General features: G+C 48.3%; 1 protein-coding gene across 1 annotated transcript; it reads right to left on the reverse strand.

Annotated features, from left to right (window-relative positions):
* Positions 1-8: 8 nt before the first annotated feature.
* Positions 9-27,991, reverse strand: KCTD19 (potassium channel tetramerization domain containing 19). The gene is made up of 16 exons (XM_066350181.1): positions 27,980-27,991; positions 25,649-25,945; positions 13,513-13,663; positions 12,539-12,730; positions 11,204-11,335; positions 9,186-9,396; positions 7,468-7,628; positions 6,067-6,170; positions 5,278-5,420; positions 4,998-5,081; positions 4,607-4,721; positions 3,602-4,229; positions 2,204-2,395; positions 1,891-2,045; positions 1,470-1,571; positions 9-122 (listed from the first exon to the last, which is right to left on the reverse strand). Exons 1-16 carry the CDS (start codon positions 27,989-27,991, stop codon positions 9-11), a joined length of 2,793 nt encoding a protein of 930 aa, XP_066206278.1.

Genomic DNA, 27,991 nt, shown 5'->3' on the forward strand with positions numbered 1-27,991 from the left:
TGGGCACCCTAGGCCTCTTGTAAGTACTTGCCCAAGATAGAATAAGAGACAGACCTAGACAGGCCCCTCTGGATGAGCAGGTCCACGCAGCAGGCGTATTTCCTGGCGAAAGGCAGTGTGAGCTGGAAGGAAAGACTGGTCTTATCCCTGATTTCCTGGGGCTGGTCTTATCCCTGATTTCCTGGGACTGGCCTTATCCCTGATTTCCTGGGGCTGGTCTTATCCCTGATTTCCTGGGGCTGGTCTTATCCCTGATTTCCTGGGGCTGGTCTTCTCCCTGATTTCCTGGGGCTGGTCTTCTCCCTGATTTCCTGGGGCTGGTCTTATCCCTGATTTCCTGGGACTGGTCTTCTCCCTGATTTCCTGGGGCTGGTCTTCTCCCTGATTTCCTGGGGCTGGTCTTCTCCCTGATTTCCTGGGACTGGTCTTATCCCTGATTTCCTGGCCAGTTGCCTACTCTACCTCTGTGTGTGCAGGTCCTCCCAGCTGGTCAGGGACAGGGACAAGGTAAAGCCAGTTGTTGGGAAACTAAAATGCTCTTGGGCTCAGTTCTACCCAAGAGCATCTTATAGGGCTGTGACTAAAAATGGCTACCAGGGACCTGAGCAAAATGACCAGTCAAAAACGTATGGTTCCTGCCACCGTTTTTCTACTTTCTAGCTACAGATGCTGATTTTACCTTCCCAATCAGGCCAGGGGCCTAATAATTTGGCACTAATTATTAGTGTGTTTATGCCAAAGGTGTTAGAATAATTTACTTAATTACAGAAATACCAGCTTAGTGAGAAATTAGCTAAGACTTTTTCACCTACAATGTTAAATATAAATTTTGAACCCTAAAATTATTTTAAGGAATCATTCCTTTGCCCTTATTGAACTTTTCTTTTTCTTTATGTAAGTGCTCTCAATATGAACGGAATGTACGAAAGGGTGACATCGTGGTTAAGCAGGTGAAGCTGGTATTACCTATTGAAAAGGTCTGACTCAGAATAGTTTGTTTTCAGAATCACAAAACCTTGGGCTTGGATGATGTGCTTGCCTGAGTGTGGCCAGTGTTGTCAGTGATGAAGGAAAAATTAGTATCATTGGAGGAAAACTACAAAACAAGTAGCCTGAATATTACCACCCCCCCTCTTATGTAAGAGAGAAAGAGAGAGAGAAAGAGGGAGGAGTGGGAAGCATCAACTCATAATAGTTGCTTCTTGTATGTGCCTTGACTGGGCAAGCCTGGGGTTTCAAACCAGCGACCTCAGCATTCCAGTCAATGCTTTATCCACTGCGCCACCACGGGTCAGGCTTGAATACTGCTTTTTGACCACTCTGGACTGGTTAATTTCAGCCATCCTTTCCCTTCCCTGCAACCCAGGGTCCTGAGGTCTAGCTGTCTTGCCTTCTGGGAAGCAAGACACAGTGCCCACCTGAGGCATCCACAGGGTCCCCATTCCCAGTGGGGTATAGGAGGCTCTCACCTCCACCCAGCTGTGCAGGCGTTCTTGGGTATGCCGGTCACCCTTGAAGCCAGCAATGGCCAGCAAATCCACCACAAACTGCTTGGGGCTGGTGTGCAGGGTCTGTCGGGAGAACCCACTGTCAGGCAGGGCCGGGGCAGCTGCTTGACACACATTTGCTCTCAGCCCTCAGAGGGGGATGCAGAACAGGGGCTTCCCTGGGCCTGCAAGGGTCAGGAGGCACTGTCACTCCACATTGCACTGGCCCAGGCTCAGTCCAAATGACACTGCCCTGTCTTCCTGTCCCTGTTCTTGCCACCCTTCTGCCCCTGACTTATCCCCCACCGCCACCGCCCTGGCTTGCTTCCTCTTGCCGTGCATCCCTTATCGTGGGGTAAGAGGACAGGTGGGGAAGGACCAGGGCCTGGGGCCTATCACGTACCCACAGGCGGTTGGCCAGGGAGACCACCGTGGCTGTGGTGGCTTTGGGGTCCTTTTGTCTGATGGAATCCAGGATGATGTCAGTCAGGAAGTGGTGACATTTCTGTGCATAAAACATCTCTTCCCAGGACAGAGAGAAACTCAGGAAAGTCACTTCTGTGGAGGAGAGAGAGGATGTGGCCCCAGCTGCCCACAGCTAGGGCCTTAGAGGCAGCCTGTAGTAAGGGCTCCCAAGGGGGTCTGTCTCCCTGCAGGACCCTGGGTGGGGCTCCAGCATCCCACCAGGAAGTGCAGGCCTGATTCCAGATCCTCACCTTGGGGCAGCGGGCTGGCTGCAGGCAGTGTGTGCCTCAGGATGTCCAGCTGTGTGGTGTAGATGATGCTGTCCTCAAAGAACATGCAGGAGCCATCACTGCCCACCACGGGGGGATGGCTCACTCTGAGGATGACCCCTGTGCTTTCTAGATCACTGGCCTCGGACAGAGGCTGCTCAGGGGCAGGACTTTCTGTGAAAACAATGTGGGGAGAGGGTTCTTAAGCCATCTCAGAATTCAAGCAGGGAGCAGACCTCTGGTGACGGGCCAGTACAGTCAGTCACCCCAACTTTCCAGCAACTGCTGCCTCGAGCTTCCCGGAGCGGCACCTTGGGTTGGCAGGAGCCTGTTCTTTCTTCTCTTCAATGCCCTCTAAGGAACTCTCCAAATTTCTGTTAAACTAAAACTGGTATCAAATAAGGCCAATAATAACCCAGATGGAGACTGGAAATCTTTGTAAAATTATAAAATGAGAGGAGTTTTTGGGTGAGCATTTGATATATGACCACTCTAAAGAGTATGCTTGACAGACCAACTGTGGCTTAGGGTCAGGGAGCAAGAAAGCACCCCCCCAAGCAGGGCTGAGTCACTGAAAGGGAAGGCAACAGTACTGTAGGGAGGACCTTGACGGAGCAGGAGAAACAGTCCATCGTGGCTGTTCTCAGCACACATCACGGCGCTGCTCTGCTCCGATCCACAGACCCTCTCACCCTCTCTCCAGCTCCTTATCCTGTCCATTCTGCTTCAGCAACCATCACCTCCTTGCAGGCACCCAAGTCAGAAACCTGGCCCCTCTGGCCGAGTCCTTACCCCATTCTCCCCCAGCCTGTCCAGCCTGTTGGATTTAGAATGACCTCACCACTTCTACCACTTCTGCCTCCCACTGCTGCATTTCCTCTGCTTCTGGAGCAAGCTTTCTGAATGCACACCCTCGGTTAATGCTTGCTCCCTTGGTTAATGCTGCAGTGGCTGCCCACTCCCCTTAGGCCCAGAACAAAGTGCCAGGTCCTGAACTTGGGCCACAAGCCCCATCTGATTACTTTGTCTTCAGTCTTATCTTCATTCTCCACAGGAAGCCTGACCTCAAGCTAGATCAATGACCTGGTTCCACAAGCACCAAGGCTTCTTCCTTCCTCTGCTGACACGCCACACTTCATAGGCACCCCCTCTGTGCTCCGTTACTTCATGGGCACCCCTTTCCCATGTGCTATATGTAGTTTCTCGCTCCTCAAGCCATGCTATTGTGTTAGTCATACCCCTGAGTCTGCTGCTTGGCGCGGAGCTGGCACTGGTGAGTGCAGGGTTCTAGTCCCCCTCTGTAATAACGCTGTGGTCTTGGTCAAGGTTTGCTTTTCCTGCTGTACATGAGACTTAGGTCAAGGGTGGGACAGGACTCACCTCTCTCCTTTGACCTCTGCTTGCCCCAGTCCTTCAGGGTGACAGCTCTTTTTGTGGGGAAGAATGGCTTAAATTGTGGCTCTGGCCCTTTGTCTTTGGCTCCAGCTCCAGCCCCTGCCTGCAGACCTAGGTCCTTCTCTGAGGCCGTGGAATGGCTTTTCCAGGAAGCTGAGGTGCTGGGCTGGGAGGCAGCCTCACTCCCTGACGGGAGCTGCAGGCCGGCCTCCTCCAAGGAGCTGCTCTGGGGAGCTGGCAGTGGCTGGAAATCCCATTGTTTGCAATTGACCATGTCCCATTCCCTCACCAAGGAGATGAGTTTTTGCATGGGCGTGACAGGAGGGTCTTTGGTTTCACATTTCTGTGTGAGGTTGACTGTGGTGGACTTTTTCTTGGGGGGGCTTTCAGGGTGGGCCCCCCAGTGTCTGGGGTTGGCACACAGGCTGGAACAGTGGGAGTATGTGCTGGGATTGCCTGCCCGCTTGGCGCCTCGGCACAGGGACATCTGGATAGTCCGGGAGTACGGCTCAGCCTCCTCCACTTGGCTGGACCTGGGCAGGGTGCCCTTGGCCTTGTTCCATGGGGTCCTGTCACTGCAGTCCTGGAAGTCCGCAGGCATGCAGGCTGGGGCCTGGGGAGGGAGCACAGCTGCTCTGGTCATGTTGTGCTTCTACCCTGGAGCTCCCCCTAGATCTAATACGCTGGGCCTCTGAGACTTCACTTGCTCACCCAGAATGATCCTGTTCCCCACATGGTCAGCCATTGAGCTTTGCTCTGAGTGGGGGTGGTGTCAGCCCAGGGGCCTCTCATACTCCAAAGGGACATGTTATCAGCATGCCAGGCCACTGCGGCCAACACTTCCATGGGCCTCCTTTCCCGTTCAGAAGCCAGTTGCTGTGCTAGGAATCCAGCTAGGCTCTGCCCGCCCCCCGTCGCAGCAGAGCCTGCCCTGAGCTTTGTGGGATGCCCTTTGAGGACACCACCAGACCAGGGAAGGCTGGGCCTTACTTCTTTGGCATCTCTGCTGAACTCCATCATCGACTCTGGTCCTTCTGTCACCACATGCAGCCTCCTGATGGGAAAAGCTTCTTCATTTTCAGATTCCTTCTCCTGAGTCCATGACCTGCAGACTCCAAGAAGGATTGGTTAGTGAGTGGAAGTTTCTACTATACTAGCCCATCGCCCAGTCAGTCAGGCTGACTGAGCGTGAACTCTAGACACCAGTGGAGAAGGGGCTCTTAAAGGGTTTTGCTGAGGTCACTGCCCAATCCTGGGCCTTCCCCACCTCCTTATCCCCAAGGAAAACAGGTCCTACTGGGAGATGGGACTTAAACAGGATTCCCAAGAGGAGTTAAAGGAACAAACTTCAAATGTGGTGTCTGAAGCAAAGTCCCCTTACTTGTACGCCTCACATTGCACAAGGGCTTCTGAGAGGGATGGGATGTGGTATTCCTCTACCTCCTGGCAGAAAAGGGGCCATTCCCTGCAAATGACAAAGAAATGTTGGACTGGCCAGCTGGGTGAGAGTGTGGGTAGGGACATAGGCCTTCAGAGCTTCTGCCTTCAACAGCAGTTCACATGTTGGAAATACAATAACCTCTTCCTGAAGGCTGCAAATTCAAGTTTCCTTTGTTACACAGGGATGGGGTTTCAGCACATGATCTCCTTTCTTCACTTACTTAAATTCGGATGGTAAAAACAGTTTTCCAAGTCTCAGGAAGTTGAGAACGTGTCGGAACATTTGGCCATCTCCGTGGATCAGCAGGGTCTGTCCGTATGTGATCCAGTACACTCTCTGAGGGTTGGACAGCAGCTCTGGGTACTGCAAGGGATTGGACACCTAGCTCTGTCAGTGTGGCTTAAAGAGCTAGGTCTTTAGTAAGGGGCCGATCAGTCTTCTCTCTCTCATTTTCCTGACCATTCCAGAGCAGAGGCTTTGGTATTTGTTGACCACAGAGCCACACTGGGAAGCAGAACATCTAGCAGAGGTCCCCAAACTTTTTACACAGGGGGCCAGTTCACTGTCCCTCAGACCGTTGGAGGGCCGCCACATACAGTGCTCCTCTCACTGACCACCAATGAAAGAGGTGCCCCTTCCGGGAGTGCGGCGGGGGGCGGATAAATGGCCTCAGGGAGCCACATGCGGCCCGCGGGCCATAGTTTGGGGACACCTGATCTAGGGAGAAGCCCATTGTTTTTACTTCAAGTTTTGCTGGCCCCTAACCCACCATCTTGAGGCATTTGGAACCCCACCATACTTCCTGCTCAGTCCAGGCCCCTCAGACTGAACTCCTCCCTACCCAAACTCCTGCGGGCCGCCTCAGGCTGCTGTTTAAATGGTAAGAGTAGGGAGAAGGTCCTTGTTCTAAGCAGGCGCTTGGGTCTGTGAGGTTCAGGTGCTAGGTTCCAAAGCAGCTCAGATACAGAAGCCAAAGGGAGTGGGGCGGGCAACCTGGGGCTGGCAGTACCTTTAGCAGGGTCTGCAGGGTGGTTGCATACCAGTGGCTTCCAACATAAACCTTGATGATCTGTTGGGGGGAATACACGGTAATTTCTGCCATCCACTCCTCATCTAAGGAAACCAAAGAGAGGAAACACGTCACATGGCCCAGAAGGGAAACTTCAGTCAACAATGTATTGCATGTTAAGACTCAATATCTTCCTCAGTCATATTATGTTGCTTACTCTTAAAAGCAGCAGAAATCCCTGACACCAACCTTTTCTGCTGCACAGGCCTTTCCTATGGCTCACCATTCTTACCATTTGGTTTCTTGGGTGGTGAGGTAGGTTTGGAATGGTGGCTTGGAGGGTCAGGCTCCCCTTGGGTGGAGAGAGTAAGTCCTTTGGAATCCCAGCCCCAAGGGCACTTCTGCTCTTGCCCTGACTCACTTCTCTCAAGAAAGCTGGACTGATGTTCCTGTCTACCTACATTGTCAACTGCTTCTGGTTTCTGGCTGCGCGTGTCTTGGGTTAAGTTTTCATGTGGCTACTAGGACTGGAGCTAGGAGTCCCTCATCATGTTTGTGCTGATGGTTTGGTGACTGTCATAGAGTCAGTTCTTATCAATTCACCACCACTTCTATAGAGAACAAGCCTTAGTCTGGAAAATGGGGCTTTCTTCTGGGGACGACTAGATCTAGGCTTTGTTGTGATGTTTGGGAACCAGTTTCTAATGAGCTTTGTAATGAGTGAAGGGTAAATAACTCGATTATAATGAGATAAGGTGTATATAATTAAGTTGTGAGTTCTGAAGATAAGGACTGGGTTTGTTTTGCTCACTTCTGTACACCTAGTGTCTGCTTTTATCCTGGCATATGGTAGGTGCACAATAAATGCTGAATGTTGCAGAATGACAGTAATATGGAGTAAACCTGACCTGAAAAACTTTTTGTTAATAGGAGGTTATAGGCAGATGTTGAAAACAATACTGTCTTGGACTCAGATATCAACTCCAGTTCAATCATGATCTAACTATATAATTCGAGCAAGTTACCTCCCTGAGCCTCTGCTTCATCTGTTAAGGAGACTCGGGGCTGCTGCTCCCTGGATGGCAGTGAGGACCAAATGAGTACAGCATGGCAGCACCCAGGGCTGGAGCTGTGCCTCAGGCACTGTGCAGCCCCACACTGGGTCTGTAATGCTCAGCCTGTACCCCCCTGTCTGTACTGCTTGAGACTACTTGGGGCTTGGGGGGCACAGGGGTCACTTAACATGAAAGTTTTCCTTTAGACAAAAACCTACGTGGGCTGTCTGGCTTTTCTTACCTCTTCTATCTATAGTTTCTGGCCCTGGCCAGCCTCATTTCCCCCCTCTGATCCTCCAGGCCCTCCCTTGATGCTAAATTCAAAACAAGAAGTTTCTTCATTTACTGAGCAAATCCATGGGTTCCAGAGTCCTTGGCTCCAGATGAGTCTTCAAAGCCACTTTCATTGGCTCATAGGTGACGTCCCTCTTGTCCAGGAAGGCACAGAGCTCATACACCTCAGAAATGGTTTCGGTCAGGGGCAGCCGGCAAGTCCCTAGCCAGTTCCTGCTCAGAGGAAAGGCCTGTCACAGACAGCCTCAGCCCTGCACCCCAACGGAGTGTAGCCCGTCAACTTTGCGTCTAGAATGTCTTGCCTAGCACTGGCTCAAACCTGGTAAAGCGTTTCCCTGATTTAATTGGAAACCCGGTGGTATCTTGTAGGATAGTGAGGTTGAACACAGGCTCACCCTTTTGGAGCTGAGCTTGATCTATTTCATCAAAGCCCTCTCATTGACTAATTGCAGGCTTTCAGGCCCTGTCTCAGGTGGAAAAGCCAAGCCAGAGCCCAGCCACATCTTTCCTGGCCCCATAAGTATCTGCTCAAGACACCTCTAGTCACTATGTGGCAGCCTGCCATGATCTTGTTAGATTGCTAATACCCTGTGTGCCCAAGAAAGTCCGAACATCAACCCCCTCCCTCTAAAGGCACTTTTCTTTGCCCTCTGTGAAATTAGGGGTGGGCTACAAAGGCCCAAAACACAATATTGGGGTAAGAGCATTGAGGGTTGGCTGATCCTCTCCTCAAGGACTCAGAAAAACCCAGTTCTAGCTTTAGTTTTAGTACCAATGTATTTTGTGACTCTAAAAGAATTGTTCCACTTTAAGCCTCATTTCCCACTTCTAGAAAAATGGATTGGGGCCCTGGCCGGTTGGCTCAGTGGTAGAGTGTCGGCCTGGCGTGCAGAAGTCCCGGGTTCGATTCCCGGCCAGGGCACACAGGAGAAGCGCCCATCTGCGTATCCACCCCTCCCCCTCTCCTTCCTCTCTGTCTCTCTCTTCCCCTCCCGCAGCCGAGGCTCCATTGGAGCAAAGATGGCCCAGGCGCTGGGGATGGCTCCCTGGCCTCTGCCCCAGGCGCTAAAGTGGCTCTGGTCAGGCAGAGCGTCGCCCCGGAGGGGCAGAGCATCGCCCCCTGGTGGGCAGAGCATCGCCCCCTGGTGGACGTGCCGGGTGGATCCCGGTCAGGCACATGCGGTAGTCTGTCTGACTGTCTCTCCCCGTTTCTAGCTTCAGAAAAATACAAAAAAAAAAAAAAAAAAAAAAAAAAAAATGGATTGGAACCCATGCCCCTGCACTAATGGGGATATTCTGAGCTCATCCCTCAAGGCAAAGGCCAGGTATCACCTCCTCTGTGAAGTCTGCCTTTATTTCTGGGGGCTCATCCCCAGCACTGGCCTCTCTGTGCATCCAGTGAGCCTCCCAAGGGTTGAAGAGGAACCTATGTAGGAGGATGTGAATGGGGGCAATACTTAGGATCCTGAGGCTTGTGACTGTGGCTTGGTCACCTCAGACCTGGCAGAGGGCTAGAACCAGAGCAATGGCAGAGAACAGAGATATGGGACAGTCTGGAATCTTTAAACCTTGGGAACCCTTGCACCCTGGCACCAGTCCTCTCCTCTTAACGCCGGGCTTCAGTGCTGGTGGTAGGAGAGGCTAAAATTATGGGTTTGCTCCCAAGGACACTACTTCCCTCTGGCTGGTGGCAGGGCCCCAGGTTAGTTCCTAGAGAAAGAAGCCCACCCTAAGTGGGACTGGGCTGTTATTCTCTGAGGAGACCCTTACTTGACGTGCTGGAACAGAACCCCATTCCCCGTGATGTACAGTCGACTTCCATCCAGCGTGCTCTCGATGCGGAGCTGTCCCAGCGCAGAGTCCGGGTACTTGACCAGCACACCCAGGGCCATCATGTATAGTGGCTTCATGGACTCCAGACCTGCTGCACGGCCCCCCTTCCCCGGGCTTGGGGAAGGACAGGCGGTCCGGGAACAGCCACCTGTGCCGGGAGAAAGAGGTGACTCCTAGACCCCTCCTACTCATACCTGTATTGGAATCAGTGGGTCTCCTTCCTACTGCTGCTCTGAATGAGTACTGAAGAGGCTTAGCGGGTCCACATTTCCTTCCACAGCCCAAAACTGGCTCGTCTCAAAATCAGTATAATTTTTCATATTGAGTCAGGTTTAGAGGTCAAAACTATTAGTTGGGAGGTGGGGTGGGAGAAGAGAAAACTCTGCTGTGTCACTCCACTTGGCATTCAGAGTTCAGTGCAGCAGCCCCCGGGGCCAGCTCTGAGAGCAGCTCCCTCCGTTCAGGCTCCGCTCTGACTGCCCGTGGGTGAAGTCGGCAGCCTGCGCACACAACCAGAAGCACACTACAGCTTCCCACGTTCGCCATCTGTGTCACTCCTGGGCAGGATTTCCCCCAGAGATACTCTATGTGGTGTCACTTTCCAATGGGGCTTTGGGTTGCTGGCTCCTGGGCAGGACACTGTGCTCCTGCAGTCAGCGCACGCACAGTCTGCAGTGGCCACAGTGGGCCCCCGGGGAAGCTGCTGGGTGATTTTCACAGGTGATCTCCGATCCTAGGAGCAGGCCTACGAGAGGGGCAGTGCTTTCCTCACATCACAGATGAGGAAACTGTCCTGAGAGACTAATGAAGCACCTCATCTGAACTGCAAAGCAAGGCAGGGGCAGAGCTGCCCACCCCAGGGCTACTGGAGTCGTCTCGCTTAGGTGTGTGCTTTAGAGAAGGCCAGCACCACACTTTCTGCCTTCCACCTTCCCATCGCTCTCGTGGCGTAGGCACCACTCCACCATCTCAGTGACCCGTGTTCTCCGAGGAACAGAAGCCTGTGGGAGAGGGGTTTGTAGTCATACCCCCTTAACTGGATTGTTATAAGAACCTGCGACGGGTTCCTGAGACCTGCCGCAAGGCGCTGTTGCCCCCCAATAGGAGAGCACTCTGTCTGCCGGGAGGAGGCCGGGAGAGCAGGGCCTGAAGACAAGGAAGGCCTGTCCCCACGGGCTCAATGTCTGGTGATGTGCAGACCACACTTCCCACGTGCTACACGTTCTTGGTTCTATACATTCTCAGAATGCCAGCGGAGGCCACACTGAAGTAGCTAGCTCCTGTGACATGCACAGGACTTGCACAATGGGATGACGGTAAAAAAATAAAGAAAATGAAAAAAAGAAAAAAACGTGAAGAGATGGGCAAGCTAGAACGAAGTTGGGCCGGGAGCATGAGGCCTGGACTGGACCCGGGTCGGGAAGGGTCAGGAGTGGGCAGAGACAGACACAGGGGCCGGCGGTTTCGAAACGGGACAAGGGAGTTTGGGGTTGGGTGGGAACACTGAAGCACTAGGGAGGAATTTGTTCAACAATCCCCACCCCCCACCCCCAGCTGTGCCTGGAAGACAAAGGACAGGAGTGGCAGGTGTGTGTTGCTAGTTCCAGTGGCTCCCAGACCTGCCCTGCTCCTGGGAAATCTGCCATCAGGCCCAGCCTCCCTCTCTAGAACATTCTGGCCTGGTTTCCCAACTGAAGCTGAACTAGGCTACTTAACAGCCCCTGTTGGCTGTAAGCCACCCACCCTCAGTGGGGAGGCTGAACAGACAGAGGCCACACAGGACTTCAGATGAAATTCCTCTCTTGGATTCTAAGACAGTCCAAACACCTGCTTCTCTCACACCACCCAGAGCTCGAAGCAGTTGTGGGAGGGGGGATGTTTGTTCTCGGCTCGTCCAGCTCCAGCCCGTCGGCCCCAGAATGTCGAGGGGAGGACAGGTTTCCCCGGTGGCATACCCATGTCCATGCGGTACAACCTCACAGCTTCAGTGAGCTCAGGGATCTCTAGAATTTCGACTTCTGCTTCTAACACATCTATGTTGGAGAAATTATCTGGTAGTAAAATCTTCCGTGAGCCAAGAAAATTCACTTGAAAAGCAAAGGAAAACAAAATGAGTTAATGAGATCATTTCTAATTGAACTGAAGGTCCAGGTTTATGGCAGATTGTTAATGCTGCAATTTATCCTAGGTTCTCCTGGTTCTGAAACAATTTCTAAACAATACCTGGTTAGATTAGCTTTAAGCCTGTGGTTTTCAAGGTGAAAGACCCCAGATTACTTTGCTGCCTGTGTTTGAGTTCACGGGGGTGGTCTCCCGTGACCTGGCTTGGGGCTCCCAAGCCAGAAGCTGCCGGTGAGCACACTGGCCCTGAGACTTACCCTGCCGAGTCCTGACCCAAGGCAGGTCATTCCAAAAGAGGGAGTTGTCTTGCCGCTTAGACAGGGCGGGCTCAGCTGAGCCTGGGCTGGCAGGTGGCACTGTCCCTGCCTGGAGTGCAGTGTAGGAGGCAGAGATGTCCTGTGTGAACCAACTTGGAGATTCAGAAGCACATCACAACTTTCCAGGAGACTATGAACATGAATGGGGTTCTACGCATTTGGGCCCCTAGTACAACTTGGGTGTTTCCTGCCTATTCATCTAGATGGCAGCAGCAGCATCTTAGAATCCAAGATGTCGTTCAGTTCACACCCCCACCAGAGCTTGCCTAGGCAGTGGTGGGAGGAAGGCTCTCTCTGTCCTGGGCTGAAGATCTCATCCATCCTTAGGCCATTAACTCAAGTGGACAATTCTATTCTAACTCTGGGAACCTTTCTCCATCTACCCTTCCCTTTTATTCTGAGTTTAGTGGAAGTGAGAGTAGGTAGGGGACTGTACTTTGAAACACCCCTAGTTCCTCATTCTGCAGTGAGAGGAACTGAGGCCTGGAGCCCACGTGGTAGGTAGGTAGGAACAAGAAGGGTAAGTGACCTTTGAGTCCAGCTCAGGGCCTTGCCCTTCACACCAACTCTTAGGGTCCCTGACACTGCCACCGGTAGTTTCTAGTGCCCCCTTATACCCAGGCCATCCTGGATGAATAAGGAATAAAATAGCCGAGGCTGGTAGGAGTCTAAAGCTGGGATGCTACTTGCCTCCAGGAAGGCTCTGTCATGCCTCCATCAGCTCTGCCCAGGGATGCTCCTGAGACCCTAAGCACAGGCTGGGCCTCCAAGGCAGGGAGGGGTGGATGAGCCCTATTAGGCCACCCCCTCCTCCACCCCCATCCCCATGTTACCCCCGGAGAGAGCAATCACCGATGAACCGGAACTCGCTGCACTCGCACTCGATCAGGGCCACAGTCTCGGCCAGCCACAGCAAGTTGTCTTCAGTTACCAGGCTTGGGTACTTGGCCACCAGGTCTAGGGGCAGGAAGCAGTAGTGCACCTCCTCTTCCGTGTCTAACAGTGGTGTGTCCATGAGCCCCAAAGGTGCCTTATCATGTAGGCCTGGAGGAGAATGTGCAGAGGGCTGTCACCGCCTCCAAGAGGCCCAGTCTCAGATGCCACCAGGCTTTCACTGATTCAGGGGCCCCAGAGGAAGCTGGGAAGACTCTCTCTGGAGATGATCCCTGCCGGGTGCTTTCTTCTCTCTATTTAGATGTAAACCTAAGGTTTGGCAGGAGTGTGATGGATAGCAGGGCATGGAAATCTATTATTTTCCATAATGAAGGGCAGCGGGACATGCTATACAATTTTGGCTTTGTATCCAAAGTAATTAAATTCACATTGGTTATCTAATTGGTTCTTTCTAATTGATCAAACTAACCATTGTGACCTACAGGTAAAATAGATCCTTTTGACTCTTCTGGAAGTCTAAAATCCATCCATAATCATGAATGGTTGTTTGATGTCTCAGCTAGGCCAGTCCATACTGCAAGGCATCCATCAAACAGTGATTGTTTGGGGACATTTCTTATGTGGTTAGAATGACTTGAAAGGATGGTGGAGTGTTCCCTGACTAGTAGGAAGTGCAGCATGCAGCCCAGCTCTGCCCGAGTGAAACCAGTATGCAGAGGAATGAATGTGGAGGAGGATCGATGCCAGTGGGTAGGCAGCCATGGAGAGGGCATGTGGCAGGGTACACGATCAAAGGAGATGACAGTGACGTAGAGAAATTGTTCAGAACTAGTTCAGAAATCAAGGTACTCTCTGGATGGAAGCCACTTCTATTAGGGTGAGGAGAAGGGAAGCTGGTGGGGGCTTCAGGAAGGGTCAGCCTGTAGTCATACCTGTGAAGGCTGGGCTTTTTATAGGAAATTCTGAGGGTTTGCTGATACACTTCCATGTTCGCCAGTAGTTCAGAGATGCTCTCTCGGCAACAGGTATGTCTGCAGGCCGCACACGTAGATGGTGTTTCCCTTCCTTCAGATTATCTAGAGTCTGTTAGATAAAGAAGATTACCACTGTGAAAATTCTAAATTAAGTAACTATCTACCAATTCTAGGGTAAAATACCAGGAAAAGATAGTATGTGACTTACTTTGGTAAAGTGTTTTAAAATAGAGTCAATCACACAAAAATGTAAAAATTTAGATCTATAAGATGACTTTATTTTTTTAAATTTTATTTTATTTATTCATTTTAGAAAGGAGAGAGAGAGAGAGAGAAACAGAGAGAGAGAAGGGGGAGGAGCAGGAAGCATCAACTCCCATATGTGCCTTGACCAGGCAAGCCCAGGGTTTCGAACCGGCGACCTCAGTGTTCCAGGTTGACGCTTTATCCACTGTGCCACCACAGGTAAGGCTTATTTTTTTTTATTAAGTGAGAGGCAAGGAGGCAGACAGACTTCCACATGCACCCTAGCCAGGATCCACCCCGCAAACCCCCATCTGGGGCCACTGCTCTGTTGCTTGGCAACCGAGCTATTTTAGCACCTGAGGCTAGGCCATGGATCCAACCTCAGTGCTTGGGGCCAACTTGCTTGAACCATTTGAGCCATGGCTATGGAAGAGGAAGAGAGAAGGGGAGAGGGGAAGGGTGGAGCAGATGGTTGCTTCTCCTATTTGCCCAGATGGGGAATCGAACCCAGGACTTCCACATGCTGGGCTGACACTCTACCACTGAGCAAACTGGACAGGGTCAAGATGATATGTTGATATTCAAAATCTCATTGATGATTTCTCTCTAATTTTTTTTTTTTTTTTTTTTTTTTTACAGAGACAGAGAGAGAGTCAGAGAGAGGGATAGACAGGGACTGACAGACAGGAACGGAGAGAGATGAGAAGCATCAATCAGTAATTTTTCGTTGCGCATTGCAACACCTTAGTTGTTCATTGATTGCTTTCTCATATGTGCCTTGACCACGGGCCTTCAGCAGACCGAGTAACCCCTTGCTCTAGCCAAAGACCTTGGGTCCAAGCTGGTGAGCTTTTGCTCAAACCAGATGAGCCCGCGCTCAAGCTGGCAACCTCGGGTCTCGAACCTGGGTCCTCGGCATCCCAGTCCAACGCTCTATCCACTGCGCCACCGCCTGGTCAGGCTCCTCTAATTTTTTAAGCAGTATTTTGGATGATAGTTTATATGGATTAATAGAAATTTATCTTACACAATCTAAAGGGTAATTTATATTTAACCATTAAAAACTTGAGATTTCCAGTTATCATTTCCCCTCAAAAGTTCAAAAACCCTTTTTGACCTGTTGTAATTGTTTTGTTCTGCTTGCTGTCTGTGCTAATCCTAAATGTGGAGTGTGGTCTAAGTAGGGAAGTGGACGTGGCACAGGGTACATTTTCCAAAGTGTTTTCGCTCATTCGCTCATTTACCCTAAACCTAAAACAGCTCTTGGAGATAGACGTGATGTTTGCGTTCCTGTTTTGCTGACGAGGCAGCTGGGGTCACAGGGTTTGTGACTTGCCCAAGCAGTCTTCCAAGTCCAGAGCTTCTCCACTTCAAGGAGCAGGTGAGCAGGGGTGGGCCGAGGCTGGAGTGGAGCACCCTGGCTAAGCAGGGCTGATGCCCAGGGCAGAAGATGCTGGGCTGGGTGTCTTCATGCCGCCCACACTCAGGAACCCATTCTCCCTCAAAAGTCCTGCCCAGGGGACAGGTTATCATAACAGCAAGCTCATTTTTTCTGTCCCTAGCTTGTGGGAGACTGCAAGCTGGCAAAGCCCTTGTAGTTTAAGACTTAAGCCAAAAGGCTAAGCTCTTCCCCACAACCTCTGACTGTTTAGGTTGGTAAAGGCAATTTACATGCCCTTCTCCACACCTCCATGTTAGCTGTGTTTCCACTAGTCCCATGCCCCATGTCCCTCAAGGAGACTAGGGGCAGTTTTCTTTTTACCTTTTGTTTTGTGAAGTTAAGATGTTATAGGCCCTGGCCGGTTGGCTCAGCGGTAGAGCGTCGGCCTGGCGTGCGGGGGACCCGGGTTCGATTCCCGGCCAGGGCACATAGGAGAAGCACCCATTTGCTTCTCCACCCCCACCCCCTCCTTCCTCTCTATCTCTCTCTTCCCCTCCCGCAGCCAAGGCTCCATTGGAGCAAAGATGGCCCAGGCGCTGGGGATGGCTCTTTGGCCTCTGCCCCAGGCGCTATTGTGGCTCTGGTCTCCGCAGAGCGACGCCCGGGTGGGGCAGAGCATCGCCCCCTGGTGGGCAGAGCGTCGCCCCTGGTGGGCATGCCAGGTGGATCCCGGTCGGGCGCATGCGGGAGTCTGTCTGACTGTCTCTCCCTGTTTCCAGCTTCAGAAAAATACAAAAAAAAAAAAAAAAAAAAGATGTTATGCATGGTGGAGAGTTTTCTGCACTTGGGAGAATTCTTGGTTTGCCTCAGAAATGTGACTTTGTATCTAAGCTTTCTTTGTTTTGCTAATGACTTTGCTCTGCCTTATAAATAAAGTGGTTTGGGGGTGGAGACTTGCTCTCGCAAGCTATCAGCTGTGCATTGGGTCCTCCCGATCCCACCCTTTTTCTTCCTCTGTTTATTTTCTAATCCTCCACTGTTCCCACCCGAGACCTGCTAAATTATTTGCTGCGCGGGTTTGTGACACTAGCTTAGAAGAAGGTAGAATTTTCCTAAGAAATTTTTGGCTATAATTGGAAAAGTGATCCTGTCTTTACAGGACCACATGGACAAGTTTTTTCTCTAAGAGCCTTATAATGGACAGAACACCTCAGATTCAGTATAAAACTAATAAAAGAACCTGTTTCTAATTTCTAGCTACCCAGGTGAAGCTCTTGTGAAGCTGCTCATTGGAATCCAGAAATTTGAGAAGAGCCCTCTGGTGGTCATGGCTATAAACTACATCCACATGACTGCTTAAGGTCTGCAAAAGGTAGGGGACCTGAGGGAGTCTTCCCTACTGTGGGTGGCTGGTGGACTTGGGGAAGGACTGGGGTTTAAGTCTTAACTCTGTCCTTTATTTTTTTTTAATTTTTTTTGTATTTTTCTGAGGCTGGAAACGGGGAGAGACAGTCAGACAGACTCCCGCAAGCGCCCGACAGGGATCCACCCAGCACGCCCACCAGGGGGCGATGCTCTGTCCCTCCGCTGCGTCGCTCTGCCGCGACCAGAGCCACTCTAGCGCCTGGGGCAGAGGCCAAGGAGTCATCCCCAGCGCCCAGGCCATCTTTGCTCCAATGGAGCCTTGGCTGCGGGAGGGGAAGAGAGAGACAGAGAGGAAGGGGGGGGGGTGAAGAAGCAAATGGGCGCTTCTCCTATGTGCCCTGGCCGGGAATTGAACCCGGGTCCCCCGCACGCCAGGCCGACACTCTACCGCTGAGCCAACCGGCCAGGGCCTTAACTCTGTCCTTTAATAGCTAACATTTATTGCCCAGGAACTTTTAAACTGAGTCCTCCTAATGTCCCCCCTGCAGTCCCATTTAGTAAATGGGAAACAAGGCCCAGGAAGAGAAAGAATACTTAGTGCCCCAAGTAAGGGGAGATGCAGGGAATGGAACCCAGGACACTAGAGCCCATGCTCTTAACCACTACTTAAAATTTTTTTAAAATATTTTACTTATTAATTTTAGAGGAGAGAGAGAGAGAGAGAGAAAAGGACAGAGGAGCAGGAAGCATCAACTCCTACTAGTTTCTTCTTGTATCGGGTAAACCTGGCATTTTGAACCTGGTGCCTGGCATTTTGAACCAGCAACCTCAACATTCTAGGTTGATGCATTATCCACTGTGCTACCGCAGGTCAGGCTCTTAACCACCACTTTTTTTTCTTTTGAGAGAGAGTAAGAGAGAGAAAGAAAGAAAGTGAGAGACAGGAAAGGAGAAAGCATTAACTCATAGCTGCAGCACCTTAGCTGTTCACTGATTGATTTCTCATATGTGCCTTGACCAAGAATCAGGGAGGTCCAGTCGAGCCAGTGACCCCTTGCTCAAGCCAGCGACCTTGGGCTCAAGCCAGCAACCATGGATCATGTCTTGTATGATCCCACACTCAAGCCAGCGACCCCACGCTCAAGCTGGTGAGCCCACACTCAAGCCAGTGACTTTGGGATTTTGAACCTGAATCCTCCATGTCCCAGGCCAATGCTCTATCCACTGTGCCATTGCCTGGTCAGGCTTAACCACTACTCTTAACCAGCTGCCTCCCACTTGTTACTTAACCTCTCCAAGCCTCAGGCTCCTCACATGCAAAGTGGAGAAAGTAAGGAGGTGGCTTTATAGGGATTAAAAGAAATAATGTAGCCTGGCCTGTGGTGGCGCAGTGGACAAAGTCTCAACCTGGACCACTGAAGTCACCGGTTTGAAGCCCTGGGCTTGGCCGGTCAAGGCACATACAACAAACAACTAATGAACAACTAAACTGAAGCAGCTATGAGTTGATACTTCTTGCTCCCCTGCCCCTCTCTCGCCTCTCTCTGTAAAATCAATAAAGAAAATCTTAAAAGAAAATAAAGAATGTAAATATTTCCTTTCTCTTAGTGGTCAGAACCCCAACTACCTTTCCACCTTCATCTCCTACCACTGTTTCATCTCCACTCCATCTTCAGTGCCACTAAACTCCACACAACTCCAAAGACACTCCATGTTCTGTGATGCCTCAACTTATGTATGCTGTTCCCTCTGCCCAGAACACTGTTCTTTTCCCTTCGCTCTCTAGGGAGTGTGATGCCTACTACAGCCAGAGTGGGCCACTCTCCTCCTTTGTTCCCACAATCCTGGGCCACGCTGTCTGGGCCTCTGACTTGGCTTCAGGCCTGTCCCCCGCCTTCACTGAGGCTACTGGAAAAAGGACTATGATCACGCACCCCCAACTTCTAGTTTAGAAGCTATTGAGTAGTAAGGTACACGGAACTACTATATTAAATGAAAGAATGCACAAAACTGGAGGGCTGAAGGGCTGAGTCCTCTGTAAAGCAAAGCAAAGTGAGACATGGGGGAGCCCCAAAATTGCACTCATTTAAACTGAGGAAGATGCTCAGTATTCAGAACCATAGGAAAGCCAGCACAGGGTTACAGTGGCAGGGAGTTCAGAGGGCAGTGAAGACAGCGATTCCGACTTGGGACCGGGAGTCCAGAGAGAAGGTCTAAGAGGGAGAGGGAGAAAAGATGGCAGGAAGAAAGGGCTTGGCTTGAGTCTGGTTGGTGTTGGGACTGAAAAATGTTGGATGAAGTAGCAAGAAAAGAGTAAAACTAGGGAGAGCCTTTCAAAGATAGCATACCATTCCAAGTTCCTGCTAAGCTGACTGCATCACAGGAATTTGAAGCTGTCATTTATTTCACCTGCAGATTCAAATCCTGAGATTCTATCTCAGTGGAAGAAACAATGGTGCCCTTGAACAACTCTAGGTTGACCATCAGGGAGGGGACATATTGGGGGAGGGAAATCCCTGCCTGGGAGAACAACCATTTTGAGGATGGGCCTGGATGTCCTATCTAGAGGTACTGTTTGGAACCCTGGTGTGTCCTTTGGGGTGTGTCAGTAATGACAGTCAAATTAGCTTGTGAGATCTATTTTTTAGAAAGGAAATCTCCATTTCCTGCTACTTCCACTAACATAAAGTGGAAACAGTACCGTTCTCAAGAAAGGTGTGTTTGACAAATCTTTTTTTTTTTTTGTATTTTTCTGAAGTGAGAAGCAGGGAGGCAGACAGACTCCTGCATGTCCCCAACCAGGATCCACCTGGCATGCCCACCAAGGAGCGAAGCTCTGCCCATTTGGATCATTGCTCTGATGCAATTGGAGCCATTTTAGCGCCTGAGGCAGAGGCCATGGAGCCATCCTCAGCGCCCGGGCCAACTTTGCTCCAATGGAGCTTTGGCTGCAGGAGGGAAGGAGAGACAGAGAGAAAGAAGAGGGAAGGATGGAGAAGCAGATAGGTGCTTTTCCTGTGTGCCCTGGCTGGGAATCAAACCCGGGACTTCCACACGTCGGGCCAATGTTCTACTGCTGAGCCAACTGGCCAGGGCCTATGTTTGACAAATCTTAAAAAACAAAAAATATACACCAAAAAAATAAATCCACAAAGATCACAATTCCTGCCAATCAGTCAAGTCATGCTGCATGCATTAGGCCCAGGAGCCTCAGCTAGGTTGTCTTCTAAACTTTCTCAGCCAATCCTTGCTCTGACTTCTAGAAATGCAAGGCCTTCGCTCATAGAAAGCCACTTGGGTACTGTAAGCATCCCCACAAAGCATTGCCCATCCTCTCATCCTGCTTTATTGTTCTCAGTAACACCTCCTCATTTATTTATTGTCTGCCAGTCTCCCCTAATATCTAATACCATGAGACCCTGCCTGTTTATTCTCTGCTGTATTTACAGAACCCACAACAGTGCTTGTGGGATCTCAATACATTTTTATGAAAGGGAGAAAAGAGAGAAGAAAGGAAGGAAGGAAGGAAAGAAGGCAGGAAAGGAGGGAGGGAGGGAGGGAGGGAGGGAGGGAGGGAAAAGGCATTTCAGAGAGCTAGGCTTCCAGCTATCCTTTGCCTTTACTGATTGAAGTTGTTGCCAGTGTGTGTGGTTGATCTTCTGTGAACTTCAATTCCACTATTGCCTGAGTATTACTTCTAGGATTTTTATTCTTCGTATGTATGACCCAGAAAATATTAGAAGGAGGATTTCCTTAGGGAAATACAGACTTGAATTCAGATGGCTAACTGCTAGCACCAGGAAAATTAATGTTGTTTCTGGCTTAGATTGCAGTGAAAAATAAGTCAATCAGAAGCAACATGAGACTGACAGCACGGGGCGAGTGTGTGAGCAAGTATGGCTGCCAAAAGATGGCTGACAAGTGCACTGCTGGCAGAGCTTTGGGACCTAGTGGAGGGTTTCCAAAGCAGCAGCAGGGCTCAGAGATGCCTTATGCTCTGACGTAGGCTTCTGGAAAGTTATGGTGAGGGAGCTTCTCCAACTGACTTGTAAAGACAAGGAGGGCCAGCACCACTCTGAAGCTCAAGGGAAGCAAGGCTGGGAGGACACAAGGTTGTGCAGAACAGCGCTCTCGGCCACAGAAGCCAAATAAGATACGGCTCTCAGCACCTCAGACCTGCCCCTCCACTGCCAGCTCCAGTTCCCTGACCCGGCAGAAGTAGTCACCCTTCACAGGTCATCCCGGGTATATCATTGAATGTGCTTCTCAGCAGATGTTCAGTAACTCCTGTGCCAGGCCGGGTACTGTGAGAGATGCTAGCAATGGAAACATGGAAAGAATACAGGCTAATGAGGGAGAAAGACAGATGAATACATGATCCCAACAGAATTAGTACTGCTATTAGAGAGGAACTAGCTCTGTTATGAGAACAGAGACACAAAGACTCTGCCTGGAAATGTCAGGTTTAGGCTTCCTATGGGCTATATTTCGGCTAAATCTTAAAGGGGAGGAACTCTAGCAAGAGGTTAACAGCAAGTGAAAAGGTGGGGTGCTAAGGGATGGGCCTTAACTTCAGAGTGTGTGTGCATGCGCGCCTGTGCCTATGTATACCTGTAGATGTGTGTATGTGTTGGGATATGAGCCAGGACAAGCAGACGGGCCATCCTGTGAGGAGCCCTGAGGCCATGTCAAGGCATTTACATTTGAGTTGTCCACTTAGCCCCATCCACTGAAAAGCTACACTATTGGGGTATCTGCTCTTTATGTAATCTTCCTTTCCAGAACCCAGCAGCGGTGATCTGTCTTCATGTTGTGAGTAATAGGAAATGTGAGGTTGTCACTGGTCTGTTTTTTTAAAAGCATCATTTGTATGATGAACATGAAACTCTCTGGCTCTTTTTTGTGTGTGTGACAGAGACAGATAGGGACAGACAGGCAGGAAGGGAGAGAGATGAGAAGCATCAATTCTTTGTTGCAGCATTGATTGCTTTCTCCTATGTGCCTTGACGGGGGGGGGGGGGGCTAAAGCAGAACAGAGCAAGTGACCCCTTGCTCAAGCCAGCGACCTTGGGCTCAAGCTGGTGAGCCTTGCTCAAACCAGATGAGCCTGTACTCAAGTTGGCGACCTCGGGGTTTTGAACCTGGGGCCTCCGTGTCCCAGTCCAACGCTCTATCCACTGCGCCATTGCCTGGTCAGGCTCTCTGGCTCTCTTGAGCACAAAGAACACAGTCATATTTGGGTTGCTTGCTGGTAGCAGAATGCTTGCACAGGTGGAACAATTTAAATTTCCAAACTTAGAAGTTCCCAGAAGGCAGTGAGAAGGAAACATAAGTAGCATGTACTGTCAACATACTAAGTTTTCAGTGCACTTCAAGAGGGCACATAAAAGGGAACCGACAGTCTGCCGTGAACCTGGAGCTCTTGTGAGTGACCCTGAAGGGAAATTTCACACTCTGCCGTAGCAGCGGTGTCTCCCAACCAACTGACAGCATGTGAAAGGCTCGGAGCGGTTTACATCTAGGCAAAAAGGCCTTCCCAAATTACACAGAAAATTCTAGGAAGTACTGTGATAATGTACACACCTGTAATGACTACTTTGTTTTGCCTCTGTGAACAAAATATGACATTCCTAAGCATCCAGGCTCATGGGTTTACATACCAGTTGGTTTTTTTTCCTCTTCTTTTCCAAGTGAGAGGAGAAAAGATACAGACTCCCACATACAGAGCCAAGGCTCTGCCCATCTAAGGCTATGCTTGCAACTGAACTATGCCTGCAGAGCCTCCACGGAGCCATCCTCAGCACTTGGGGCCACTGTGCTCGAACCAATGGAGCCATGGCTGCAGGAGCGGAAGAGAGAGGGGGAGAGGCGGAAAGGTAGAGAAGTAGATGGTCACTTTTCTTGTGTGCCCTGACCAGGAATCAAACCTGAGATATCACATGCCAGGCTGATGCTCTACCACTGAACCAACTGGCCAGGGCTTTACATACCAGTTTTGATAACTCCCAAATTTTATATCTCTAGACCCACTGCTCCCATATTTCAGACCTATACATCTAGCTGCTTCCTCACTGTTACCATGTGGACATTCTTTTTTTTTTATCATTAGGTGATAGGCGGGGAGGCAGAGAGGTTCCCGCATGCACCCCAACTGGATCCACCCGGCAAGCCCCCATAGGGTGATGCTCTGCCCATCTGGGGCCATTGTTCAGCAACTGAGCCATTTTAGCACCTGAGGTGAGACTATAGAGTCATCCTCAGCCCCTGGGCCAACTTGCTCAAATGAGCCATGGCTGCGGGAGAGGGGGGGAAGAAAAGGGGGCAGAGTAGAGAAGTAGATGGTCACTTCTCCTGTGTGCCCTGACCAGGAATTGAACCCGGGACTTCCACATGCTAAGCTGATGCTCTACTGCTGAGCCAACAAGACAGGGCCAACCACTTGGACATTCAATAAGCACCCTTTTCTTGCCTCTCAAATTTAACATATTCAAATCCTAACTCCTGATTACCACCCACCCTAGCTCACACATCCCTCAGAATCTACCACTCACGTGGTTTCTCAGGATACAAAGGAGTTACCTATTCTCTCTTAGTACCAAACTAGAATGTAAAACATATGAATTTAGGTGACGAAATACAATTGGACTTTGGGTGATGAGAATGCAGCATAATCAAATGTCAAAATAACCTAGAGATGTTTTCTTTTTTTTCTTTTTTTAAAATATTTATTTATTTCAGAGACAGAGTGAGAATCAGAGAGAGGAATAGATAGGGACAGACAGACAGGAACGGAGAGAGATGAGAAGCATCAATCATCAGTTTTTCGTTGTGACACCTTAGTTGTTCATTGATTGCTTTCTCATATGTGCCTTGACCGTGGGCCTTCAGCAGACTGAGTAACCCCTTGCTGGAGTCAGTGACCTTGGATCCAAGCTGGTGAGCTTTTTGCTCACACCAGATGAGCCCTGAGCCCGCGCTCAAGCTGGCGACCTCAGGGTCTCGAACCTGGGTCCTTCCATATCCCAGTCTGACGCTCTATCCACTGCGCCACTGCCTGGTCAGGCTAGAGATGTTTTCTCTAAACATATGTACCCTGATTTATCAATGTCACCCCATTAAAATTAATTAAAAAACCCAAAACATATGAATTTTAATATTTTGATTACATGTTGAAATTGTAGCATTTTAAACATATTGGGTAAATAAAATTTATTATTAAAATTAATGTCACTTTTTAAAAAAATTTTTAACATGTGGCTACTAGAAAATTTAAAATTACATATGTGGCTCACATCATATTTTTAATATATCATCCCCTTTCATCCTTAAGTTCATGGGAATAATGCCTGGTACCCAGAATGCTCCCAGTATACACTGGCAGGATGCATTAAACTGGGCTGCCTGGGAGGAGTCTTTAGAGTAAAAGCTGGCAGACTCCATTTCCTCCAAGTGAAGTGTTTGTACACTTAGGCAAGAACCTGAGTTATCTTACCAGGTCTTAGCAGCGAGGGAAGTGAAGAAAATGTGTGAGGCTTGATTTGCTCGAGATGGCTGTTCATTCTCCAGCTGTATTTACACTCTGCTTCAGTGAATAAACACTACTTCAGCTGTGCCGACCTAAATGTTTATTTCTTTGAAAGCACCATTTCCAAAACATAAGCACTTGTTTTACAGTCTGTTTTAGAAACGCCAATCCACATGATTCATTGAGTACTGCTGCACACAAACTGGAACTCAGGAATTGGATAAGCCAGTTGGATTCTGAGTGGTTACCTCCCATTTGGAAGTTGCTTTCTAGTCATATTTTGTTTCAATTTGGGAAGTGAAGGCAGAAAAGGAGTTAAGGGGTTTGATAAATGTTTGTATTATAAGCCTATGTTCTTGAAAATGGTTCTTCAGAAAATTGCTTTTATCTCTTTGATTTTCTGATTTTTCTGCAATGAATAAGTGACTCCTCCCTTTCCCCCACAAAATGGTGCCTTGGTATAGCATCATCAGCAGTCTTGACATGCCAGGATATTTAAGTGATTTTGAAGCCACTTGTAAGCAGTGTTAATATTCCAGTCTTGGGATAGTTGAAAAGAAATTTTAATTCAGGTGGATAGCTTGAAAAAAAAAAAGAAAAGAATACTACAACCACTTGCATTGTAGTGTGTTAAGCATTTTGATTTCCCAATATATAATAACTTATAAGAGAAAACATTGAATTATTTGTAAGGAGCATCCATAATAACATTCATTATAAATGCTCTTACTCCCTGACCCAGATATGGATGGTCTACCTCAATTCTTTTCTAAAAGGTGCTAGGGAGGCACAGTTGGTAGAGTACTGAATTGCAGTGGGGCTTGTTGAGTCAGTGATTGTGGAGATAAAGTGACACCTTGTCCAGACAGTGGGATTAATAAGGTCCTTTCCAATCACAATATTTAGTTCTTCTAGTATATATATTTAAAAAAGGTAATTGTTCAAAAACTAAAAATAAACTATTTAAGATAAGCCACAGAAATAAATGATTTCTGTAGCTTGGAGAAAATTTAAGAAAGAAGATACTATACTTTAATGGGTATAAGTAAAGGCATTTAAAGCTCTCACAATGAGAAGACAAGCAGTCTTAGAAACACAGAAGTGAAGGCAAAGGAAAGATTCTGCAGTTTGGAGGACTTTTTGCTTTGCTGTAAGTGAATGCTGTGGACCTAACAGGCTCAATGAGAAATACTATATTTGATGAGTTGTTTAGAATTTAAATCTCAGACACAGTGTATATAACAAAGTCTACGATTTCTAAAGTTTTCACCTTTTAAAATTCAACAACAAAACCAGAAGAAGCTTTAAAATAAGCTTACTGAGAGTCAAGAGCACCCTCTTTGGGGCTGGTAAGTCCCACTCTGGTTCCATGGTGGCTGTTGGTTAGATTAGGCAGAGTCAGGATGAAATCCTTTATTCAGAACATGCATTCCCAGAGTATTGTTTATTACTTTAATTTACTCATCACACTTCCCCATTAAGAGGGTCATCTCAGCAGCCAATATACAACCCAACATTTAGTGATAATAAGGCCCATATTTACTGATCACCACTCCTAGAAGATAAGAGTATCTTACCTGCAGCAGTGGCATCAGCTGCAAACCCAGTGCTTGCTCATAGAGCAAGTTCAGTTCTGCACAACTGGAGAAGGAGAGTTTGGAGGTGTAGAGGTAATAGTGCACGTGCCTAAATGTGGAACCATCTCTGTCAATGAAGAGCCTCTGGTTTTCCAAAGAGGTTAAAGCCAAAGCTTCTTTCCACAGCAGGGAGTCTGGAAATTGAGCGAGTCTGCTTCTGGGAACGGAGAAATGCCAGCCCCCAACGTTGAAATGAAACAAATCCTCTGCTGACTCAGGAGGCATACCAGGCTCCTCCTAAAGGGGAATGAAAAGAGAATGATGCAAGAAAAAAAATAATAAAAAGCATTCATATTGGAGAGGGAGAAGTATAACTACCTCACTTTGCAGATTACATAATTTTTAATATAGAATATCCTAAGGAATTCACTAAGAAATTGTTAGAATGAGTTCAACAAGGTTGACCAGTATAAAAAAATCAATTGTATGTTCATATAATAGCAATGAATAATCCAAAAATGAAATTCAGAAAACAATTCCATACACAACAGTATCAAAAAGAACAAAACATTTAGGAATAAAGTTAACTAAAGAAGTATAATATTTGTACTCTAAAAAAAGACCCAAATAAATGTAAAAAAAATCCATATGTATGGATTAGAAAACTTAATATTGTTCATGGCAATACTCCCCAAATTGATCTACAGATTGAATACAATCCCTACAAAAATTCCAGCTTTCTTATTTTGCAAAAATTGACAAGCTGATGTTAAAATTCATATGGAAATACAAGGGACCCAGAATAGTCAAAACAATCTTGAAAAAGAACAAAATTTGAGGATTGACACTTCCCACTTTCAAAACTTTCTATAAAGCTATAGTCATCAAGATTATGTGCTACTGGTAGAAGGCTAGACATACAAATAAGCGGAATAGAATTAAGAGTCCAGAAATAAACCCTTACATTTATGTTAACTGAATTTTGACAAGGAAACTAAGACATTCAATTCAAAGAATAATAGCCTTTTCAAAAAATGATGCTGGTACAACCAGACATCCACGTGCAAAAAAGAAAAAAAGGAAGTTGAACCCTTCTTACCATATGCAAAAACTAACACCAAATGGATCATAAACCTAAATATAAGAGCTAAAAAATAAAACCCTTAGAAGGAAACAAAAAAAATCTTCATAACTTGAATTAGGCAATGTCTTCTTGGACAAGATACCAAAAGCAAAAGTGAAATAAATAAAAAATTAAAAACTTTTTTTTAATAAAATTTTATTTTATTTATTCATTTTAGAGAGGAGAGAGAAACAGAGAGAGAGAAGGGGGGGAGGAGCTGGAAGCGTCAACTCCCATATGTGCCTTGACCAGGCAAGCCCAGGGTTTCGAACTGGCAACCTCAGCATTTCCAGGTCGACGCTTTATCCACTGCGCCACCACAGGTCAGGGCAAAAAAATTAAAAACTTTTATGCTTCCAATACAACATCAAGAAAATAAAAAACAAAGCCCACAGAATCTAACAAAATATTTGCAAATCTTATGTCTGATAAAGAACTTGTATTTAGGCTATATAAAGAACATTTACAAAAAAAAGAAAAAAAAAAAAGAACATTTACTACTCAATAATAAAAAGACAAATAACCAAATTTAAAAGTAGATAATCTAAATAGACATTTCCCAAAGAAGATACATAAATGGCCAGTAGCACATGTAAAGATACTTAACAACATTAGCCATAAAAATGCACAAAACTCACAGTGAGATAGCACTTCACACCCATTAGGATGGCCTGAATCAAAATGATAAATAATAACAAGTATTGACAAAGATTGGAGACATTGGTTCCTCAAATCAGTGGAAAGAAAAAAAAAATTTTAAAGGGAATTATGGCCCTGGCCGGTTTGCTCAGTGGTAGAGCGTCAGCCCGGCGTATGGAAGTCGGGTTTGGTTTCTGGCCAGGGCACACAGGAGAAGTGCCCATCTGCTTCTCCACCCATTCCCTTCTCCTTTCTTTCTGTCTCTCTCTTCCCCTCCGGCAGCCAAGGCTCCACTGGAGCAGAGTTGGCCGGGGCGCTGAGGACGACTCCATAGCTTCTGCCTCAGGCACTAGAATGGCTCCGGCAGGCACGGAGCAATGCTCCAGATGGACAGAGCATCGCCCCCCAGTAGGCATGCCAGGTGGGTCCCGGTCCAGCGCATGCGGGAGTCTGTCTGACTGCCATCACGATTCTAACTTCGGAAAAATACGAAATAAATAAGTAAAGGGAATTATGATGAGGCGCTCTCCACTCCATTGAGGATGTGCAGGGTTCTACTGGAATCATACCTGCAAAGACAT

The sequence above is a fragment of the Saccopteryx leptura genome, chromosome 9 (assembly GCF_036850995.1).
Source record: "Saccopteryx leptura isolate mSacLep1 chromosome 9, mSacLep1_pri_phased_curated, whole genome shotgun sequence".
NCBI classification, from domain to species: domain Eukaryota; kingdom Metazoa; phylum Chordata; class Mammalia; order Chiroptera; family Emballonuridae; genus Saccopteryx; species Saccopteryx leptura.